The 20,178-nt window shown below is 49.4% G+C and overlaps 1 protein-coding gene across 4 annotated transcripts in view; it reads left to right on the top strand.

Moving 5' to 3' along the window:
- Nucleotides 1–19,906, top strand: part of PIWIL1 (piwi like RNA-mediated gene silencing 1) — a 30,653-nt gene extending 10,747 nt beyond the window's left edge. For 2 of the 4 annotated variants that reach the window (XM_025919007.2, XM_086681425.1), the window contains exons 9-22: nucleotides 433–630; nucleotides 1,053–1,164; nucleotides 5,203–5,329; nucleotides 5,531–5,648; nucleotides 6,153–6,267; nucleotides 7,318–7,505; nucleotides 7,879–7,951; nucleotides 11,322–11,522; nucleotides 11,632–11,735; nucleotides 12,596–12,666; nucleotides 12,760–12,913; nucleotides 16,101–16,226; nucleotides 18,806–18,953; nucleotides 19,088–19,906. In XM_025919007.2, coding sequence (XP_025774792.1) covers nucleotides 433–630; nucleotides 1,053–1,164; nucleotides 5,203–5,329; nucleotides 5,531–5,648; nucleotides 6,153–6,267; nucleotides 7,318–7,505; nucleotides 7,879–7,951; nucleotides 11,322–11,522; nucleotides 11,632–11,735; nucleotides 12,596–12,666; nucleotides 12,760–12,913; nucleotides 16,101–16,226; nucleotides 18,806–18,953; nucleotides 19,088–19,204 — 1,852 coding nt within the window. In that variant the 3' untranslated portion in view covers nucleotides 19,205–19,906. The remainder of the gene's footprint in view (nucleotides 1–432; nucleotides 631–1,052; nucleotides 1,165–5,202; nucleotides 5,330–5,530; nucleotides 5,649–6,152; nucleotides 6,268–7,317; nucleotides 7,506–7,878; nucleotides 7,952–11,321; nucleotides 11,523–11,631; nucleotides 11,736–12,595; nucleotides 12,667–12,759; nucleotides 12,914–16,100; nucleotides 16,227–18,805; nucleotides 18,954–19,087) is intronic. The other 2 variants (XM_086681426.1, XM_086681427.1) reach the window with 2 other exon arrangements.
- The last annotated feature ends 272 nt before the right edge of the window (nucleotides 19,907–20,178 follow it).

Raw genomic sequence — 20,178 nt, 5'->3', positions numbered from 1 at the left:
GGAAGCATAAAGAGCTGTCCAGCATTTGTATTTGGTCTCGGGTAACCAAACTTACGAGCTCAGGAGATTGCTTCAGAAGTTCCTTTGTGTGGCGTGCATTCAGGTGCGGCCCACACGGGTCAGGCTTGTCATCACAGGTGCTTTCAGTTAGATCGGCAACTTTGTTAAGGCTTAGTCCAGCGTCAGCAATAGTTTAACAGAGTGTATTCAAAATGGAACTTAAAAATTACGTTATGAAAAAACATTCGTTGTTGAGATCTTAAAAAGATGGGTCTCTATATGGAACCACGTGAAACCTAGAAATAACAAAATTTACTCACTTCAGGAACTTTTGTACTTTAGACCCAGTTAAGACAGGAGAAAAAGAACGTGATACGTGCAGACCATGTTTGGGCGTTAGAGGTTACTTCATATTTTCATTCTGCTTGACAGGTTGGTGATCTGGCCTGGCTTTACCACTTCCATCCTCCAGTACGAAAATAACATCATGCTTTGCACCGACGTCAGTCATAAAGTCCTCCGGAGTGAAACCGTGTTAGATTTCATGTTCAACCTGTACCATCAAATAGAAGAGCATAAATTTCAAGAACAAGTTTCCAAAGAACTGATAGGCTTAATTGTTCTTACCAAGTAAGGCTTTTTTTAAAAATGCACAGCAGTCGTTTTGCAAGTCTTAAGACCTCATGGCTTTCTGGTCCATCCTGTTAGAAAGTAGGGTCTACAGTTGACTGGTGGGAAGAGCATGAAAATGGGGAGGGGTGTGTGTCACCCTTCGCAAGACACGAGTTCTCGGGGAGTACAGTCGTCTGGAAAGGGTATCTAATGGCTTTTATCTTTGTCAGTCTTTGTTTTCTGGTAGTGATTTAGTCCCTTCCCCACCCATCTAGCGTGGTCTGTAAGAAGATTTCCCTTTTCTCCGCAGGACGTTGTATATCGCTAAGCTATTTGAAACTTTATTTTTTAGGGACTACATACTATCTCTATTTAGGTTCTTTTTAATAATATCTCTACATGTTCCAAGCAAATACCAGTAAATCTCAATCATTTCATAGGTATAACAATAAAACATACAGAGTAGACGATATCGACTGGGACCAGAATCCAAAGAGCACCTTCAAGAAAGCAGACGGCTCTGAAATCAGTTTCCTAGAGTACTATAGGAAGGTAAGGGGTCACCGTGGACCTGATCTTTTAACGTGTGGTATTTAGGCCTTAGAGGAAATCTGAACTCTACTCATTAGGATTTTCTAACGCTCGTACACATGGAACAAATTGCTTTGAAAACTGTAGAAATGTGTTTGTTAAGGCGGTCGGAGCATAGTTCACTTGAACTCGTTATCCAATGAGAAGTGCTTGGGCCCGTTTCCTTTTTCCCAGCCGAACAGAAGATGACATTTGAATTTAAGCATGGGGAGGACAAACAGGATGACCGGTAGTGAACACCAGAAGTTCACTGTTCTGACCCATATTCTGCAGTGGACACTTTTTTAGATTCACCCAGGGATGGGGGTTAAAGATGGCTGAGTCTTCAGCATGAGCTGAATCTGCCTATGGGTTACTCTTAACTTGCATCTCCCGTATCGACAACCTCAGACCAGCTTGTATCATCCAGGCTAGGTCCTTTGACTATGGGACCTTCCGACGCTAGTTTTATACAGAGTAATCGCTGAATTGACAACAGCGGCAAGAAAGAACCGCTGGGACTAGAAGAGAACACAGTGTTTATGCAGGAGCGCGCACGAACGTTGCTGTCCCGAGAGGGGCAGATCTGGCCCCTCAGTCCTTAGAAGGTTGCATATGCTCTGTTACAAGTGCTGGAAAAGCGTTTGTGAAACGCTCTGCACTTAAAATTTTAAAACTTGGTTTTGAAGTGCTAAGATTTATCTTCTTTTTTCTACTTTCAGTACATTATTTCCTTTTCCTAAAAAGCTGGGCAGATGAGCTGTTCGTTGTGTATTTATATCTTATGTCAGAATCATACGTCAGGTTGGTGACCCTGAAGTGTCTTGTTACTTGCTGGTTATCGACTGTTGTCTGACCTTCAGCTGCTCTGCTATGAATGAAAAGATCAGATGCTCTGGAGGGAGAGGATTCTCTGTGAAGTCGCGTTAAGAGCTGTTCTCATTTTGGGCAAGATGAAAAACCGGCCAGGGGCCATCTCAGCTTGATTTCCCTACTGCCCTTTTCAACCTCTAACTGCTTGAGGACTCCGGCCGTGTTTAACCTAGATTCCTTCCGGGCGTTCGAGGCTACCGTGAGAAATGAGTTGGCATCGTTGTGTGGTTTCGTAATCCCTGTCAGGGTTGGGAAAGGTTGGTACGTGTCAACAGCAGACACGAAGGAGTTCTCAGCGGAGAGTTTGGTTTAGACCCAAAGGAAGGTCAGAGGAAAGTCCTCCCCTCCTCTGCCTGGTAGTGAGTCTCAGGTGGCAGCTCCTTCTCCGAAAGTGGCCTTCTACACGGTGGCATACTTAGAGGCTCTGCCTCGACCCCCGACCTAACTATATTTTAACTTGCTAGGTGATCTCCAGGCTCGTCTGTTGTCAGACTAAAAGTGTTCTACGTTCACAGTTCTCCGGTTTCCAGCTCCATCCCAGACCTGTCTAAGCCTTCCGGTCCTCAGTGTTTGCAAGTCTTAAAGACTCCTTCCACGTGACCAGCGCTGAGCATGTTCTGTCCCATGACCTGGCCCCTGTGCCCCGCTCTGGGTCACTGCAGGGACTGTCACTTCCTCAAGGGCAGGGATTTTGTGGTTTATGTGCCCCTCCCCCCCCCACCCCTGTGCCCGCATAGGCACTGAGGTATTCGAGTGGACGAACACATGCCTGACGGACAGTTACAACCTCCTGCCAGCGGACAGCTATGCCACCTGCCTACCTTGCTGTGTTCCTGGTCATCTCCCTGCCGGAAATGGCTCTGTCCTCCCCCTGCTGAGGGGCTGCCCTCCCTGTGGAGGCCCCTGCTGTCTCTCATTCCGCTGGTCTCTCGGTTTTCATTTCTCCTGCTTCCTGATCCATTTTCATACTCCTACAGATGGGATGTTATTTTCTACCCACAGCACATAAGTGGTTTCCCCTGCTCCCGTGGCCTGTTGAAGTGCACTTGGTCTGTATCCAGTGAGCCCCTGAGCGATGCGGCCTTGGCCTGCTTGCCCTTCCTCACCTCTGTCACCCTGGCTGTCTCCTCTAAGCCTGGGGCTCCCCCTGCTTGGAACGCTCTCCATGCCTCATTCGTGTTCTGAGGCCTCAGTCTCCACTCAGATGATTTCTTCTGGAAGACTTCTGTCACAGCCAGGCCTCATTGGGTGTATCTGCTAGCTATACAGTTAATCACAATGGGGTAAGGGTGAAATGTTGGAAGGATTCCAGGCATTCTTAGGACTTCCCAGTGGAGAGGCAGTTTCAATGATAAGTGATAGCTTGGATGTTCTATAGCAAAGGTCATATTTAAGGAAGCACAGAGAGAGAAGGGCCTTTGAAAGGAAAGATCACGGTCAGTTTTTAGCTTCTGTTCGGGCCCCGAATATAGAGAGGGGGTCCCAGGGTTCTGCAATAAGGAGCAGAATATAGAGAGGAGGTCCCAGGGTTCTGCAATAAGGAGCCCTCAGTGAAGTAGGGACACACCTGCCTCCACTCCCACACCCCCCACCGTGGGTGCACCCAGGTAACAGACACAGGAGGCGGAAGGGCGGGGGCGGTGAGCAGGGGTGCGGGGTGCCAGGGGGCTCAGGCAGTTAAGTGTCCGACCCTTGGTCTTGGCTCAGGTCGTGATCTCGCAGCTCGTGGGTGGGTTTGAGCCCTGCATTTGGCTCTGCACGGACAGCCCAGAGCCTGCCTGAGATTCTCTGCCTTCCTCTCTCTCTGCCCCTCCCCCACTCGGATGTGCACTCTCTCTAAGTAAATTAAAAAAGAGCGCTAAAATCGGTAGTGTAGGTGCACGGAGCAGAGGTTAGATAAGAGCACTGACATTTTCTGCCCTGAAATAGGAAAATTAGCTTTCTTCCTGAATGGGTGCTGAAGAGTTCAGTACAGGACAAAGTCAAGAACAGACTGGGATTCAAGGTCTTCATTCACGAGGGTGGGTGGCCGGGACCTTGTCATGGGATGGGAACAGGGAACAGGAAGTAGTTCTTACTGTGTTGGTAAGAGACGGGAGCCAACGGAACGGCCGTGCTGATTAAGCTCACGTCCTGTGTGCCAAGTAGAGAGGTGTGGTTCTCTTAAAAAGAGCCCGATGAACCGGGGTGTCAAAAGATGCCAGGAGAGGGTACGAGAGATGCCACGAAGAGGGTCTCTAGGAAACCAGGCCAGAAACCCTGGTGAGGTCGTGCAAGGCCAGTCCCGTGGTTCTGAGGCCGCAGGGCCGAGCTGGAGGCCCGCAGGCCAGCGCACGCCTCCATTAACCCCTGGAAGTCAGCATTTTTGTCTCTTTTTGTGTTGTAAAAACCTGGCGATTGATGTGGGGAATCTGAAGGCTACTCACTGAGGGCAAGTTCAGCTTCTACCAAGTGTCAGCATTTGGCAAAAACTATTCCTAATTAAAAATGTTCTCTGGCATGCCAACCTCTTCCTCCCCCACATTTATCGTTCTAGCAAGACTTGTTTCCCCCACGCTTCTTGACGTAACACTAGTAGTTTTGGGGGGATTGTTGTGAGGACCCAGAGGTATACAGACGCCTGTTGGTAGACCAAGAAATCACAAAACGAAGTGAACTGTGACTAAAACTCAGAGTTTAGATAAAGTCAGGGACAGTGAGGCTCTTAAGTTCTTGGAAAGAACGATGAGCGATCACATAAATCACACCTCGTTTTGGTAGCATTAAAAACGCGCCTTGTAGGGGGCACCTGGGGGCTCAGTCGGTTAAGTGTCTGACCTCGGCTCGGGTCATGATCTCGCAGTCTGGGAGTTCGAGCCCCACGTTGGGCTCTGGGCTGACAGCTCAGAGCCTGGAGCCTGCGTCAGATTCTGTGTCTCCCTCTCTCTGTGCCCCTCCCCCGCTCATGCACATGCTCTCTCTCTCTCTCTCTCTCAAAAATGAAAAATAAAAACATAAAAAAAGTGCACCTTGTTAGCTTTCCTTGGAAACTGATACCAGCCTTGCTGTGGGCGTCAGTTCTCAAAACACAAAACAAAAACCCCTTGGTCCTCTGACCTGTTAGCAGAGGCATTGCCGTGAACGGTGACGGCGTCTTTTCTTGACCAGCAATACAACCAAGAGATCACGGACCTGAAGCAGCCTGTGTTGGTCAGTCAGCCCAAGAGGAGGCGAGGCCCTGGGGGCACCTTGCCGGGGCCCGCGATGCTCATCCCGGAGCTCTGCTATCTCACAGGTACTGCTGCGCCCCGGCTCCCCCAGCTTGCTGCCCCGTTCTCTTCGGGGAGTCCTGAAACCCTCGCCGAGACGCCTGCCCCCTCCCCCTCCACGGGAGCCCTTCCTGCTGCCTGTCCCGTCTCCTCACCACCCTGCACCCCAGACGTTCACAGACTAGACCCTTGTCACTAACCTGTGCCTTCCGACGTCTCGTTTAAAGGTCTAACTGATAAGATGCGCAACGATTTTAACGTGATGAAAGACTTAGCTGTCCATACCAGACTAACTCCGGAACAGAGGCAGCGTGAAGTGGGAAGACTCATTGACTACATTCATAAGTAGGTCCCCCCCACGGCTCTGGAGCATGGCTTCCAATTTGTGGTATTTTCTTGGGTTTGGGGAGCGACAGAGCGCAGTTTTGGTTCCCTTTTGCGTTTGCGGCCTTCGGGGCGGGCTCTTGGTGTTTCTAGGCGAGGCTGCTGTCGTCAGGGCATGTCGCATTCTGTAGCCGGCGGCCTAATTCTTCGGTTAGAAGGAGGTAGTAGAGCAGAAGGTGAACCATTTTGGACAGACGGATTTTCTGTCTTGGTGACGACATCGAGGGGGTTACTTTGAAGAGGTGGTTCGGGCATCAGAACTTCAGGTGAAAGGCCATCACGGAGGGACCCAGGGCTGCGGGGAGGGAGCAGCGACCAGCACCTTGTGTGTTTCCTGGCGCTGCGAGGCTTCCGGTCCCGGGAGACACGGGACCGCGTGCTGTAGGTCAGAGTGGGTCTGTTTGCCTGTGTCTGTTCCTGCCGTTTCCTTCTGTTGAGTGGTACGTAAATATGTTAAATTTACAGAGATGATAACGTTCAGAGGGAGCTTCGAGACTGGGGTTTGAGCTTTGACTCCAACTTACTGTCCTTCTCAGGAAGAATTTTGCAAGCAGAAAAGATTCACCAAGGTGGAAAAACAGTAAGGCAGTTCTTTAAGTTGTCAATCACGTCAGATTCGGGTGTGACTCGTGATAAAGTCCCACGCCAGTCTGCTGCTGTGCCCACTCCTCCCCTCCCCTTCCCTCGCCCCTCCCCTCGCCCCACCGCCTCCCAGGAGCAAGGAGGTGGGCCTGTGGGAGCCTGGGGCTGGGTCACCGGTGAGGCTTCACTGAAAGCCGGCTTTACTTTTCCTCGTGACACAAGTCGTTGAGCTAAGGTATTGGGTTGGCGTGATGTCTGCCGCTGAAGTGATTTTTTATCCAGGAAACTTCCAGTCTATTTGGCCTCGTCTTCGCCTGGATGACTTGTTTGTAGAGAAACATGTTAAGTGTTGCGATGCCTTTTATGCTTTATGCTCAGGAAAGGGAAGCAAGCATTCTGAAAACATTCTGGTGTGTAATGGAAACCCGCAAGTGCTAGAACTTGAAAAACCCTTTTATAGAAAATGATGCCCTCCCACCTCGTAAATGTTCTGCGAATAACAGCCCGATGAAGTAGTTTTGTGTTTTAACAGCGGGTGTTTTTATTACCCCCGTGGAAATGATAAAAGCGTCCACCCCCACATAAAGGTTGTCGGGAGGTGGGGAGGACGTGCAGAAAGCACTGGGTGGTTTTCCTCTGGGGGGAAAGTAGCACCAGGTCACCGAGCTTCTGGCCTGTGAGCCCTCTGTCTTGCTGTCAGACGTGGTCACCGCTCACTTTTGGTACTGACACGTCAGCCAGTTGCTCCCGTCTCAGAGCCTTGTTTCTCTTGGGTCTTTATCACAAGGGAAGTACCTCGCGTCCTTGCGGTATCTCAGCAGAGGGAGGCGGCGGGGCGGGGAGTGCCTGGTGGGCTAGGACCCCGTCGTCTGTGGATACCTCCGTGTCCCTTTCTCCTCCACCGAGGCCATTCTGTCTGTCACCACAGTTGAAAGTACGAGAACTTCTGTAAGGTTCAGGATATGCCACGAGAAGAATTATTACAGACCTGTTGGCTTTGTCACCGAGAGCAGACCGTGGAATTCAGTGTCTCTGAACTTTCTTCTAGTTCGATTACAATCCACAGTTTGCAGATTGGTCAAAAGAAACCAGAGGTGCACCGTTAATTAGCGTGAAGCCACTGGATAACTGGCTGCTGATCTATACTCGAAGGAATTACGAAGCGGCCAATTCGTTGATACAGAATCTATTTAAAGTTACACCAGCCATGGGCATACAAATGAAAAAAGCAATAATGTAAGTCCATCAAGTCATTTCTACTCTGAAAAACTGATGAGTAGTCATTTGGAGGGTGTGGGAACACAAAAGCGATGAAAGTGTTGGAAACGTTCTAGGTGACGGGAGTTTAAAGATCTGCTCCAGTCCCCTGTAACGTGGATGCGGAACCGTATTTGAGTAACAAAGAAGGGGCGGGAGAGCAGGCAGTGGCTCCTCTCAAATTATCTCTGCTGTTTGTGTTAGAACGACCTTTGCCTGAATGACCACTCTCGGCGGTTTATTTCGGATCTCATACGGAACGTGTCGTATGTTATAATCTATAGGAAACTGTTTATGTTGGCACGTTTCTCATTGCTTTTTCTGAATGTTGGGTACCGGGTTTCCATTCCAGGATTGAAGTGGATGACAGAACTGAAGCTTACCTGAGAGTCCTACAGCAGAAGGTCACATCAGATACCCAGATAGTAAGTAGCACGCAGATACGTAGGTGGGTGTCCCGGAGTGACTGGTTTCAAAAACGGCATTTGTAAATCTTAGTGTTTGAGTTTGAAATGTCGTAGTTAGGGTCATAAAGTAGCCACACGACAGAGGTCTCACCTTCATGAAGTGGCCCTGGTGATGCTGGCGTGACTGTGCGCAAGGAAGGGCCGGGGGAACAGAGCCATCTCGAATTTATTTGGATTCGAAGGCTTTAACTGTATGGGTCCCGCTCTGGGTTCCCCGTTCTATTCCATCGGTCTGTGTGCCTCTTCTTGTGCCAGTGCCATATTGTCTTGACGATGACAGCTTTGTAGTAGAGGCTGAAGTCTGGGATTGTGATGCCTCCCGCTTTGGTTTTCTTCTTCAGTATTACTTTGGCTCTTCGGGGTCTTTTGTGGCTCTAAGAAATTTGAGAAGAATGCTGGTGCAATTTGGATTGGGATTGCATTGGATGTGTAGATTACTTGAGGTGGTATTGGCATTTTGACAATACTTCTTTTTCCAGTCCCTGAGCATGGAATGTCTTCTTGTTTCTTTGTGTCTTCTTCAATTTCTTTTATAAGTTTTCAGCACACAGACCTTTTACATCTTTTCGTTAGGTTTACTCCTAGGTATTTTATGGTTCTTGGATCACTGACAAAGCAGGAAAGAGCATCCAGTGGGAAAAAGACCATCTCTTCAGCAGATGGCGCTGGGAGTACTGGACAGCAACATGCAGAAAAATGACCCTGGACCACTCTCTTACACCATCCACAAAAATAAACTCAAAATGGATGAAAGACCTAAACATGTGAGAGGGAGCCATCAAAATCCTACAGTTGGAGAAAGTAGGCAAAAACCTCTTCGACCTGGACCACGGCAACTTCTTACTCAGCATGTCTCCAGAGGCAAGGGAAACAAAAGCAAAAATGAACTATTGGGACCTCATCAAGACTAAAAGCTTCTGCGCTGCAGAGGAAACAGTCAACAAAACTAAAAGGCAACCAACGGAATGGAAAAAGGTATTTGCAAATGACATATCGGATAAAGGGTTAGTCTCCAAAATTGGTAAAGAACTTAACCAAACTCAACACCCGTGAAACAAATAATCCAGTGAAGAAATGGGCAGAAGACCTGAACGGACACTTTTCCAAAGAAGACATCCAGATGGCCAACAGACACATGAAAAGATGGTCAGTGTTACTCATCATCAGGGAAATGCAAATCAAAACCACACTGAGATACCAACCCACACCGGTTAGAATGGCCACAATTAACAACTCCGGAAACAACAGATGCTGGTGAGGATGTGGAGAAATGGGAACCCTCTTGCACTGCTGGTGGGAATGCAAACTGGTGCAGCTGCCCTGGAAAACAGTGTAGAGGTTCCTCAAAAAATTAAAAATATAATTACCCTATGACCCAGCAATAGCACTACTAAGAATTTATCCAAAGGATACAGGAATGCTGATTCATAGGGGCACATGTACCCCAATGTTTATAGCAGCACTTTCAACAATAGCCAAATTATGGAAAGAGCCCAAATGTCCATCAACTGATGAATGGATAAAGAAATTGTGGTTTATACACACAATGGAATCCTACTTGGCAATGAGAAAGAATGAGATCTGGCCATTTGCAGCAACATGGGTGGAAATGGAGGGTATTGTGCTAAGTGAGATAAGTCAGTCAGAGAAAGCCCAATATCCATTCATATGTGGATCTTGAGAAACTTAACAGAAGACCATGGGGGAGGGGAGGGGAAAAAATAGTTACAAACAGAGAGGGAAGGAGGCAAACCATAAGAGACACTTAAACACCAAGAATAAACCGAGGGTGGATGGGGGTGGGGGAGGGGGAAAATGGGGGATGGGCACCGAGGAGGGCACCGGTGGGGAGGAGCACTGGGTGATGTATGGAAGCCATGAACCATGGGAATCTACCCCCAAAACCAAGAGCACCCTGTACACACTGTATGTTAGCTAATTTGACAGTAAATTATGTTAAGAAAAAAGGCTTTAATTGCAGGAAATTTTGTGGGGAAAAGGCACAAAAGTAAAAATCAGTACTTAGTTGGTGAGCATGCGTACAGGTACGGCTAGGGTGGTGGCAGAGACCAGTGTGATGGTAAACAACATACGTATGTTGCTCCAAGCCTGAGAAGTGAATTGGCTTCAACTAATCCGTTCCCTTTTCCAGCCCTTCATCTCCTACTTAAGTGCCGCAGGCAGATTACTATTACGTTGTCGGGAATAACAGAGACACCTAGGAAAGCAAAGTGATTTGGTTGGGGACTAGAGAAAAGAGAAGAATCGGGGACTATAAATTAGGAAAACACAGTGAGTTAAAGGTCTGCGTTCAATTCTAGAACACAAACTCAGATTGGGCAGGAATTGGTTGTTTTATTTCCAGTGTTTCTAAGACACGGTGGAGACAGAGCAGCGTAAGTTGAAAGCGTAGGGTGTACAGTGTGATCGTTGGACGCGTGTATATGTCACAGAAACGATTATCACGACAGGGTTAAGGCATAACGTGCACAGCGTGATCACTTGATCATCCCAACAGGGCGATTTCTCTCCTCTGTCACCTCACTTACAGTTTTGTTTTTTTGAAGATCTGGTCTGTAGTACCTTTCAGGTGCATAACACAGCCTTGTCACCTGTGGTCACCTGCACCGTACATCAGATCCCCAGAACTTAATTTATAACTGCAAGTTTGTGCCCTTTGACTAACATCGTCCCATTTCTGGCCGGGACATATTTAGATTGGGCACTCCATTTTGTCCCCAGGATTGTCCATGGACTTCCTGAGAAATTTCATAGGGTGATCAGGTTCTCAGGCCAGAGCTTTAAAAGTTTCAAAGCCATGGCGCGCCTGGGTGGCTCAGTCAGTGAAATGTCTGACTTCGGCCCAGGTCATGGTCTTGCGGTTCGTGGGTTCAAGCCCCGCGTCGGGCTCTGTGCTGACAGCTCGGAGCCTGGAGCCTGCTTTGGGTTCTGGGTCTCCTCCTTTCTCTCTCTGCCCATCCCCCACTTGTCTGTCTCTCGAAAATTTTTTGTGCACCTGTAGGTTACCACTAACTTATTTTGCCCTATTCTTTATTCCTAAAGTACTCCAGGCTGGCAATAGAGCGTGTTTAAGTAGGTTCTCAGGTTTTCTTGGCCTTCAGTTTTGACTTGTTTGCTCCACGTGGTTTCTTTCCTCTGTGAGTGTCTGTCACTGGGTTGAAGGGAATGTGCAGACCGTATCAGCTGACGTCACGCCGGTCAGCTCATGGTGGAGACGTGGCGGGTGGGCTTGGTTCTCTGTTCTCTCCCCTGAACTTGATCGTCACTTTCCTAATCCTCTGTGACGAGAACGTTTTTTGGTTTTCAGGTTGTTTGTCTGTTGTCAAGTAATCGGAAAGACAAATACGATGCTATAAAAAAATACTTGTGTACAGATTGCCCTACTCCAAGTCAGTGTGTGGTAGCCCGGACCCTGGGCAAGCAGCAGACAGTCATGGCCATTGCGACCAAGATCGCCCTGCAGATGAACTGCAAGATGGGAGGGGAGCTCTGGAGGGTCGATATGCCCGTAAGTTTCATTGATATAATTGGTGCTTGAATGCTTTGTATACCAAAAATGGACTTTTTAAATACTGCCGGTATTCCGTTTATCTGAAAGCACACGGTTTTTGTTACAGCTGAAGCTGGCGATGATCGTTGGCATCGATTGTTATCATGACACCACAGCTGGACGGAGGTCAATTGCAGGATTTGTTGCGAGCATCAACGAAGGGATGACCCGGTCAGTGCGGTCAGGTGACGGGCGGTTGGCTGTGGACACTGCAGGAGAGGTGTGCGTGCAGGGCCGACTTCTGGGGTCTGCGAGGTTCTCTTGAACCTATTGACTTCTCTGAATTCGATAATCAAGAAAGTCAGGGAAGTAGAATAACAGCTACCTGGCCATTTTCTACTTTGTCCCCTGGCCCTTAATCTGTACTAGTCAGATCACATTTCCGGCTGTTTTATAGGTGATTTCTGTGGGGGGTGGGGAGCGGATCTCCTTAAATGCGGCCATCTCTGAAAAGGTCTCTCATAGTTTTTATTGACCTGCTGAAACGTACCTTAAAGTTTTGGTGTTGACTTTATTTTGGAAAACCCGTTTCTTCAGTTTACCCAGTCACTTGTGTTTTGATGGAGTGAAATTGCTTTTCAGTGCTTTTCTTAGAACTAAGCATTGCCAAGAATAGGAAAGGATGAAAATTGAGGGAATGTTGATGTGTGAGCTTTAGTAACGGCATATTTTAAGGTATTTTATCTTTTTAAAAGAGTGAAATCTGTAATGAATGTCTCCTGATGAGCAGAGTGACAGGGGGGTGTGTGTGTGTGAGGGAGGGAGGAGGTGTCTCTGGGTATCCTACTTGTGATTTCACTTTCGCCTCAGCAGCGGAATTGTGTTGATCTGTGACGAAAGAAAGCTTGGTTTGTAGCGTTATGAGTGGCTTGTCATTGCTGTCCAGGGTTTCCCGAAGCACCGGACATGCCAGGGGACCTCTTTAAAGGGGCTAAAGACGAGCTGCTGGGAGGGAAGCAGTGGCGAGAAAGGAACCGCCTGCAGGCAAGGGCGTTCTCACCGCGGTCCGGTCGCGGTGTTTCTCCCAACAGCTGGTTCTCTCGCTGCGTCTTTCAAGATCGAGGACAAGAGCTGGTAGACGGTCTCAAGGTCTGCCTCCAAGGTTGGTCTCCTGTAGCCTTTTCACCCTGCTCCCTGACGTGGCCCTCCGAGAGGTGACCCAGGGTTACGTGGCGCGGTGCTGGCTTTCCCGCAGCTGCCCTGAGGGCTTGGAACAGCTGTAACCAGTACATGCCCAGCCGGATCATCGTGTACCGGGACGGCGTCGGCGACGGCCAGCTCAAAACCCTGGTGAACTACGAAGTGCCGCAGTTCCTGGACTGCCTCAAGTCCGTCGGGAGAGGCTACAAGTAAGCGTGCGCGTCGTAAAGCGTTTTGTGTCTGTACGGTCACGGCTTTTTGTCTTCGAGGTCCGTGTGGTAGGATGGAAGGTAAGGGAGCCCTTAACCTCAGGTGTGGGGGGGGCGGGTGAGATTGCGGAAGGGGCGGGAGGTGCTCGTGGAGCCTTCCCTGGGGGCGAGGCTGGAGGTGTGGAGGGTCCCTTCCTTCAGGGAGGATGCGTGAAGACACCTCTGCCAGTGGTCTGCCTTCGGCCTTCTCGCCTGGGGCCGTGGCGCAGGATCTGAGTATTCGGAGACGTCTGCAGGCATCTGCAGGAGTGGTTATTAGAATAAATTCCAAACAGTCTTCGTGTACTCTCTCTCGATTGCTTTACACAGCGAATACTTCTTTGTGAACTCGACTGGCACTGATGTCTTACTCCGTCCGGGGGGATGGCGCGCACGTGCGAGGGACACACTGGTCCTCCCCGAGCACCCCGCCTGTGCCCTTGCAGACCGTGCTGCTCTCTGCCTTCCTCCGCTCCCCCGCGGGAGTGAGACTGCGCCGTCTCCACACGGCCCTTTGGAGAAGTTACGTTTTGCTAGTCTGTTGGGTGGTGAGCAAGCTGACGTCCATCCGGGACCGTTGTGTCAGGGGCTCACTGGTGCAGAATGATGGCCGGCGGAGTCGGTGTTGAAGGAGCCCCAGAAATTCCGAGAGGCCTGTTTGTGCGTTCGGCCAGCAGTTGGTATCGTTGCAGAAAGGAGGGCGTCGGAGAGCCCTCGAGTGCACCTGGGCTCGTGGCGGCGCTGGGCACCTGTGGGCTGGGCACCCGGAGCCACTTGCTTCGCTGGGGTGGAGGGTACTTCCGGGTCGGCCTCGGCCAGCTTCTCGGTGTTGATGGCACCCGTTTCTTGGAGTGAGTTTATTAGTAAGCTCTCAGAGCAAGTCAGGGAGGTTTTTCAGATTAAAATGCTAATAAGCGTTTTCCGATATTTTGGAAGTGGATGTTAATGTTCTTTTCTGTCTCCTTTAAAAACCTTAATGCTTGCATTTTCTCGCTAAAAGAACGGTATTTGCTTTCGGTCTTCGAAATGTAAGCCTCACTGGTTGTGTTTCTCTGAGTTCAGTGCTCCGTCCGCACGGACAGAGTTGGGGGGGGGGGGGGTGGGCAGAGGAAGGTGCGGAGAGGCGGCTGCCTGCTGGTCTCCTTTTCAGGTCCCTGCTCTAGCCCTCAGCATCTTCTAGCCCCACTGCCTTTTTCTCACACTGAGGGGAAAGGAAATTTCCGGGAAGTAAGGAGGAGACGCAGCGGTGCAAGTTGATCTCACAGCCTCGAGCTGCATGTCGTTTGGGATTTGGGGACATACCCTGTGGCCGTGTGGGGCCTGGGGCTCTGCTGCTGGGAGTCTTTCGAGTCCTGTGGGCTTGGCTCCCAGAAGGAGCAGCAGAAGTTGCTCTCGAAGAGGAGCCCGGAGCCCGAGTGAGGGGAGTCGGTGAACCGGGTCCTGCCCGGGGCGGTGTCATGCCCAGGGTGGCTGCCGGGGTGGGGTGGGGGGACCCCTGCCGGCTCCCGCTCCGGGGATGGGCTAGACGGGTGTGGGGGAGGGGACTTCACGCCGAGGCCGCACGAGCCTGACCAGCTGCCACAGGACTGGAGCCACGTTGTGAGTTGTGCCAGGACGTGGTGGCTGCGGGGAGAGGTGACCGAGTGCAGGGTGTCTCAGGAGCAGGGCCAGGTTCCACCCAGCTTCACCTGCTGCATCTGGGAAATGGGGAGGCGACCAGCCAGGGTCGTCAGAAGGAATAAAGGAGAGTACTTGACACGGTACCCGATACGCACTCCATAAATGGTGGAGAACTCGTGTGTGAGGTAAAGTAATACCCGAGAGTCGTTCCTCACTTTGAAGAAATGCAGTTTGGATGTAAATATTCGTAATTATTCTTAGAATCACAGTATTTGTGTTTTGATTGAAATGGTGATGTTAACTTTATAAAAATGCATGATGGATTAGCTGACTTAGAATATTTGGCAGAAGAAGAAATCAAAATGTCACCTCATCCTTACGACTTTGTTTTGTGACATTTGCTGAATCGCTTCCTGTGATGTCAGAGGGCCGGAACCCACCTGCCTTAGGTTCCTGGGACTGGCTTTGTTCTATCCAGAGCCGCAGTAACTGGGCAGCAGGGTGGTGTCTCTAAAAATACCTTCTGTTCATTGAAGTGACATCACCTCCCTGCCCCTTGTCTGTTTAGTTACTGCTACCAGGAAGGAGTGAAATTAGGTTTACCACGGAACAGAAGTTCTCATTTCGGGGTCTCTTTGACCATTTGTCCAACAGTGTACTCTGGACCCCCTTCCCAAGCCAAACGTTCCAGATCCCACTGCACGTAAAGCCCGTGGCATCCCAGAGTTTGCAATCCAGTGTACTGAGGCTCTTCAGGAGCCAGTGCTCTGGTTGGGAAAAGGGCACAGGGGAAACCGAGGCATCGATAACTGTCCTGTTTATCAAACGTCCATCCCATGCCAGCAGGGTCCCGAGTGCCTTCCATGCACCAGTTCACGTATTCCGTGTTTCAAACGCTGGATTCGACGTGGGCCTTGGAGGTGGTAGAGAAAGTGTGAAAGTAGTCAAGCCGCACGTGCTGCCCTTGAAGGGCTGCCCTGCGGGGATCCAAGGCCAGGTTAGGGGCCAGCACACCTCCTCGGATGCAGAGCCGGACGCTCGGGGAGAGGGACTCAGTCCTGGTGCGGGAAAACCAAGCAGAGAGTCTCACTGGGGGAGACGCAGAGGGCACATTCTCTGCTGCCGTGGGGTGGGCTGAGGGGTGATTGGGCCCCGGGAGGGAGACGGAGACAGGGACCCCCTGTTCGTCGTGAACTGGTAATGCTAGGCTGCACTCGGACACTGCTCGCACCAGGCCCCCTAGCAGGGATTTTAGACTCGAGGTCCTATTTTCCACGTAGAAGAGGCTCCGAACTGTGTGCCAAATTTAGTGTTTCATTGTGATAGGCAGATGATGTGCTTACCTGTTTATTAGACACCGGGCACATGCACGCTGTCCCCTCACACCCTGGATCGGTGCCCTGCCCTGGGGGGGGGTGGGGTTCTGGTTAGAGCCACATGAGTGGGTTGTTGATTGACTGAGAGTGTGGCTAACTTGGTGTCGTTACATTCATCCGCATCTGCATCATCATCGTCGTCATGTTTTAAGCCCAAGACTAACAGTAATTGTGGTGAAAAAACGAGTGAACGCCCGATTTTTTGCTCAGTCTGGAGGAAGACTTCAAAACCCACTTCCTGGAACAGTTATTGATGTGGAAGTTACCAGACCAGAGTGGTAAGTTGTGTAGTGTTCTCTGAACATTGTTTTCTGCTTTATCCACTTTAACTCGTTTACTTTTTCTTATGTTTTTTTTTTTAATTCATTTGAGAGCAGCTCACATGTGAGCGAGCCGGGGAGGGGCAGAGAGGGAGGGAGGGAGAGAATCCAAGCAGGCTCCACAGTCAGCACAGAGCCTGACACGGGGCTGGAACTCTTGAACCACAAGGTCAGGACCGGAGCCTAAATCAAGAGTCAGATGCTTAACCGACTGAGCCACCCAGGTGCCTGTTACTTTTTCTTCTATTTCTTATGAATCCTAAAGTCCCCGATTACTTTGATCCAATAGTGTTACTAAAGCCTACGATTTATTTGCGTCTGAAATGGTCAACAGGTTTCTGTGCAGTTTTTCTTTGGGGGAAGAGGGTTCTTGTCTGCGGCACTAATGATCTAGAGACGTTAGAACTGCTGCTGTAGATTGCTTTTGTCTTTTCTTTCACATCTGTGTCTTCAGATTGTTTTCTCAGTAAAAATTTTTAGGTCTGTAATGCTTTTAATTACCCAGAGGTCAAAATGTTTCATCTGAAACACAAGCACAGGTAAGAAAAGTGGCTTCTGAGTAACATTTTTATGCAACCTGGGCTACACTTTGCCCTAGGAAAATAAGCTAGTAAGTAGGACCTGAGTGGCACGTGGTAATGAGATTAGCGCACAGTGTTCCGCTGTCCAGTGCTGAAGCCCGCTGGCCCCTGGGAAAGCCCTGTGTGCGGCTGGGCGCCTGGCCCGTAGGTCCTGTGGGTAGTGGGAGGTCCTCCCTCGGCCCAGGTTAGCCCCTCCTCGGGGAAAGCACGCTGTTGGGACTGTTCTGTTTCATCGTATTGGCGCTTTTTCAAAAGGCAGATCTGGGGCGCCCGGGTGGCTCCATCAGTTAAGCAGTGACTCTTGGTTTCGGCTCAGGTCATGATCTCATGGTTTGTCAGTTCCAGCCCCACGTTAGGCTCTCTCTGTGCTGACAGCGTGGAGCCTGCTTGGGATTCTCCCTCTCCCCCACTTGCTCTGTCTCCCTCAAAAATAAACTTAACCAAATTTAAATTCCAAAGTTAGATTTAACCAGAATCAAGTGCAGGCCTAGGTGCAAAGCTGTTAGTGTGCTGCTCCTGTATAAACTGCGGTACAGGAGGGTTTCTTCTGCTAACTTCATGTGGATAAACGATCATACAGGTTTCAGTTCTGTCAAGCGACCATGAATGTGTGACCTTGGATCGTGGCAGTGCTTCAGTAGGATTCTACTACTGGCGGGGGGTGGGGGGTGTCCGCTGAGAAAGAATAGCTAAGATACTAACTTAGGTTCCTTTCCTGCAAGATCCCTTAAGCAGTCAGAATGACCCCATGGTACTTTCTAGTAAAGGTATTCCTGCTGTGGTAACCAGAGCTCAGGGGGTAACACGGACCCGAAGACAGCCGATATAAACAAATTGGGTAAAATCCAAGTTGAATTAAGAAGTATGAAAACATTTCATTACTTTTATTAGATGCTATTTAAAACTTAGCTGATCATGCTATTGACATACCTGGAGAAGTCCACTTTTAAAAACGTTTCTGTTTATTTTGAGAGGGAGGATGGAAGGGAGGGAGAGAATCCCAAGCAGGCTCTGCACCATCAGCATAGAGCCCAACCTGGGGCTTGAGCTCACGAACTACGAGATCACGACCTGAGCTGAAATCGAGAGTCAGATGCTCAACCGACTGAGCCCCCCAGGCGCCCCTGGAGAGGTCCACTTTTAAGGACTAGACCAGAGTCGGTGTCGGCTGCCAGCACTCTGGACGGTGACTTGCCTGTGTTGGGAACTGAGATTTTGACTCCAGCTCTGGTGTGAATTCTCTGTTGTTTGGGGCAGGTTATTTGTCACTGAAACCCTCATTCTTCTGAAACACTACAGTGTTACAGATCAGTTCTGATTTTTATAATTTCTGTAGTTTTCAGCGGACCTAGCAAGTTGCACACGTAATCCACTTCAAGTCCGGTAACAGCCTCTCTGGACTGATGTTTTGTTGTCCGTCTTGTCCCTTTATGCTGCACTCCTTGGTTTTGCTTTACCGTTTGGGTCCTGAACGAATTGTGCTTATGTCCTCGGACGCTCTAGTCTAAAATTTGTTTTTTATCCTCGACGAGTAACATTAAGTGTATTTTTGTCAAGTAGCACTGGGAACAGCAAGAGGGGGAAAGGTCCTGGGGTGAAAGCAGATTTTGGAAACCGCAGAGCCCGAAATGAGACCTCCTCCACTCACCCCCACCGTCGCTGCCTCTCCGGGCCCGTGTTACGGCTCCGTCCTCCCCTGAGCTCCCGTGTTCACCGCCATGGAAGCAGCCCCGCCGGGTGCCGAAGTGACCGAGACCTCAGATACAGGCAGTAGTGGCAGCTTGAACATCCTTCGCACATAAGCACTCCGAGATGGTCCGCGAACCGCAGTCTCTGACTTCAGGAGGCGCGCTCTGTCTTGAATGAGGAGGTCACGTCAGTGCGCGGGATCCCTTCGCCGTCCGCTTCAGCTCTCGTTCGCCTCACGTCCGTGTGGTTTTTCTGCTGTCCTTGCAGGTATGACTTTTTTATCGTGAGCCAGGCAGTGAGAAGCGGCAGCGTCTCGCCCACACACTACAATGTCATCTACGACAACAGCGGCCTGAAGCCGGACCACATACAGAGGCTGACGTACAAGCTGTGTCACGTCTATTACAACTGGCCGGTAAGTGTGTTCGTTCACTTCAGCGAGACTCGGAAGGCAGTTGCTGGGTTTTTAAAGGCCTTTTATGGTTAACACTGACATGTGTCATGCACACCAGATTGAGAGTAACAGGCCCTGTGTTTCTTCCTCTAAAGGGCGTCATCCGGGTCCCGGCTCCTTGTCAGTACGCCCACAAACTGGCTTTCCTCGTGGGCCAGAGCATTCACAGGGAGCCCAACCTGTCACTGTCCAACCGCCTGTACTACCTCTGACCTCCACCAGAGGACGACACACAGCGGTTTCTGTGTTGGGAATGTAACGTCGGGCTTTTCTTAAGCCTTTTATTTCTTTTAGCTGTTATCTTTCTAGATGAAACTTGGGGAAGGAATTAGGTCTGGAGTCTAATTTCTAGCATTGCTACTTGACTGGCTTATAGGTAAAAATTCAAATTTTATATTTTCTCTTGTTTGTTTCCTCAGCTACAGTGTGAGGATTTTTGTTTTGGAGAAAGATATGGGTAAGGTGCTTTGTATTATAAACAGACTTTTAGACTATTTGAAAAGTGGGGATTTACTGAAAAGTACTTTCAGGAGTGAGCAAGTCCTTCTTTGTAAGCCTTACGTTAATTATCTTCTTTTTGAAATATTTTCATTTAAGGAAGCTCACTAGAACTGTAAGGTGGGGTTTTATTTGGGTATCTGATCTATTTTAGAGATGAAAGCTGCCATTAAATAACCTGTACAAGGTGTGGGAACTGTATGAGACTCTGTGGAGAAGTAGGCTAATTTTTTATTTCATTTTGGGGCTAGGTGGTATAGGGGTTAGAAGATGGTTGAAAAGTTTTAAATTTCTGTCCAAAGAAACATTTTAAGACTCTTAAGAGGTCAGTAACCTATATTAACGTTACGAGTTGTTTTGCAACTGAGACATTATTCTGCTTGTTATAGAATAAAATTGGATTGTTACCCTGTTCAGGAACAGTTTGTTTTTACTGAAAGCATCTGCATTTTCATTCATTTACTGTATTTTTTTTTTAAATGGGGGAGAGTTCACTCCGTCAAAGGGCTGTGATCCATTTACAAAAGCGAAGGTCCATGAGTTGGAGCCCCGCATCAGGCTCTGTGCCGACAGCTCAGAGCCCGGAGCCTGTTTCGGATTCTGTGTCTCCCTCTCTCTCTGACCTTCCTCCATTCATGCTCTGTCTCTCTCTCTCTCTCTCTCTCAAAAATAAATAAATGTTAACAAA

This window comes from Puma concolor, chromosome D3, assembly GCF_028749965.1.
Source record: "Puma concolor isolate L17-30 chromosome D3, mPumCon1.1.hap2, whole genome shotgun sequence".
Taxonomy (NCBI): Eukaryota; Metazoa; Chordata; class Mammalia; order Carnivora; family Felidae; genus Puma; species Puma concolor.
This window is presented reverse-complemented; position numbering and strand designations above follow the sequence as displayed.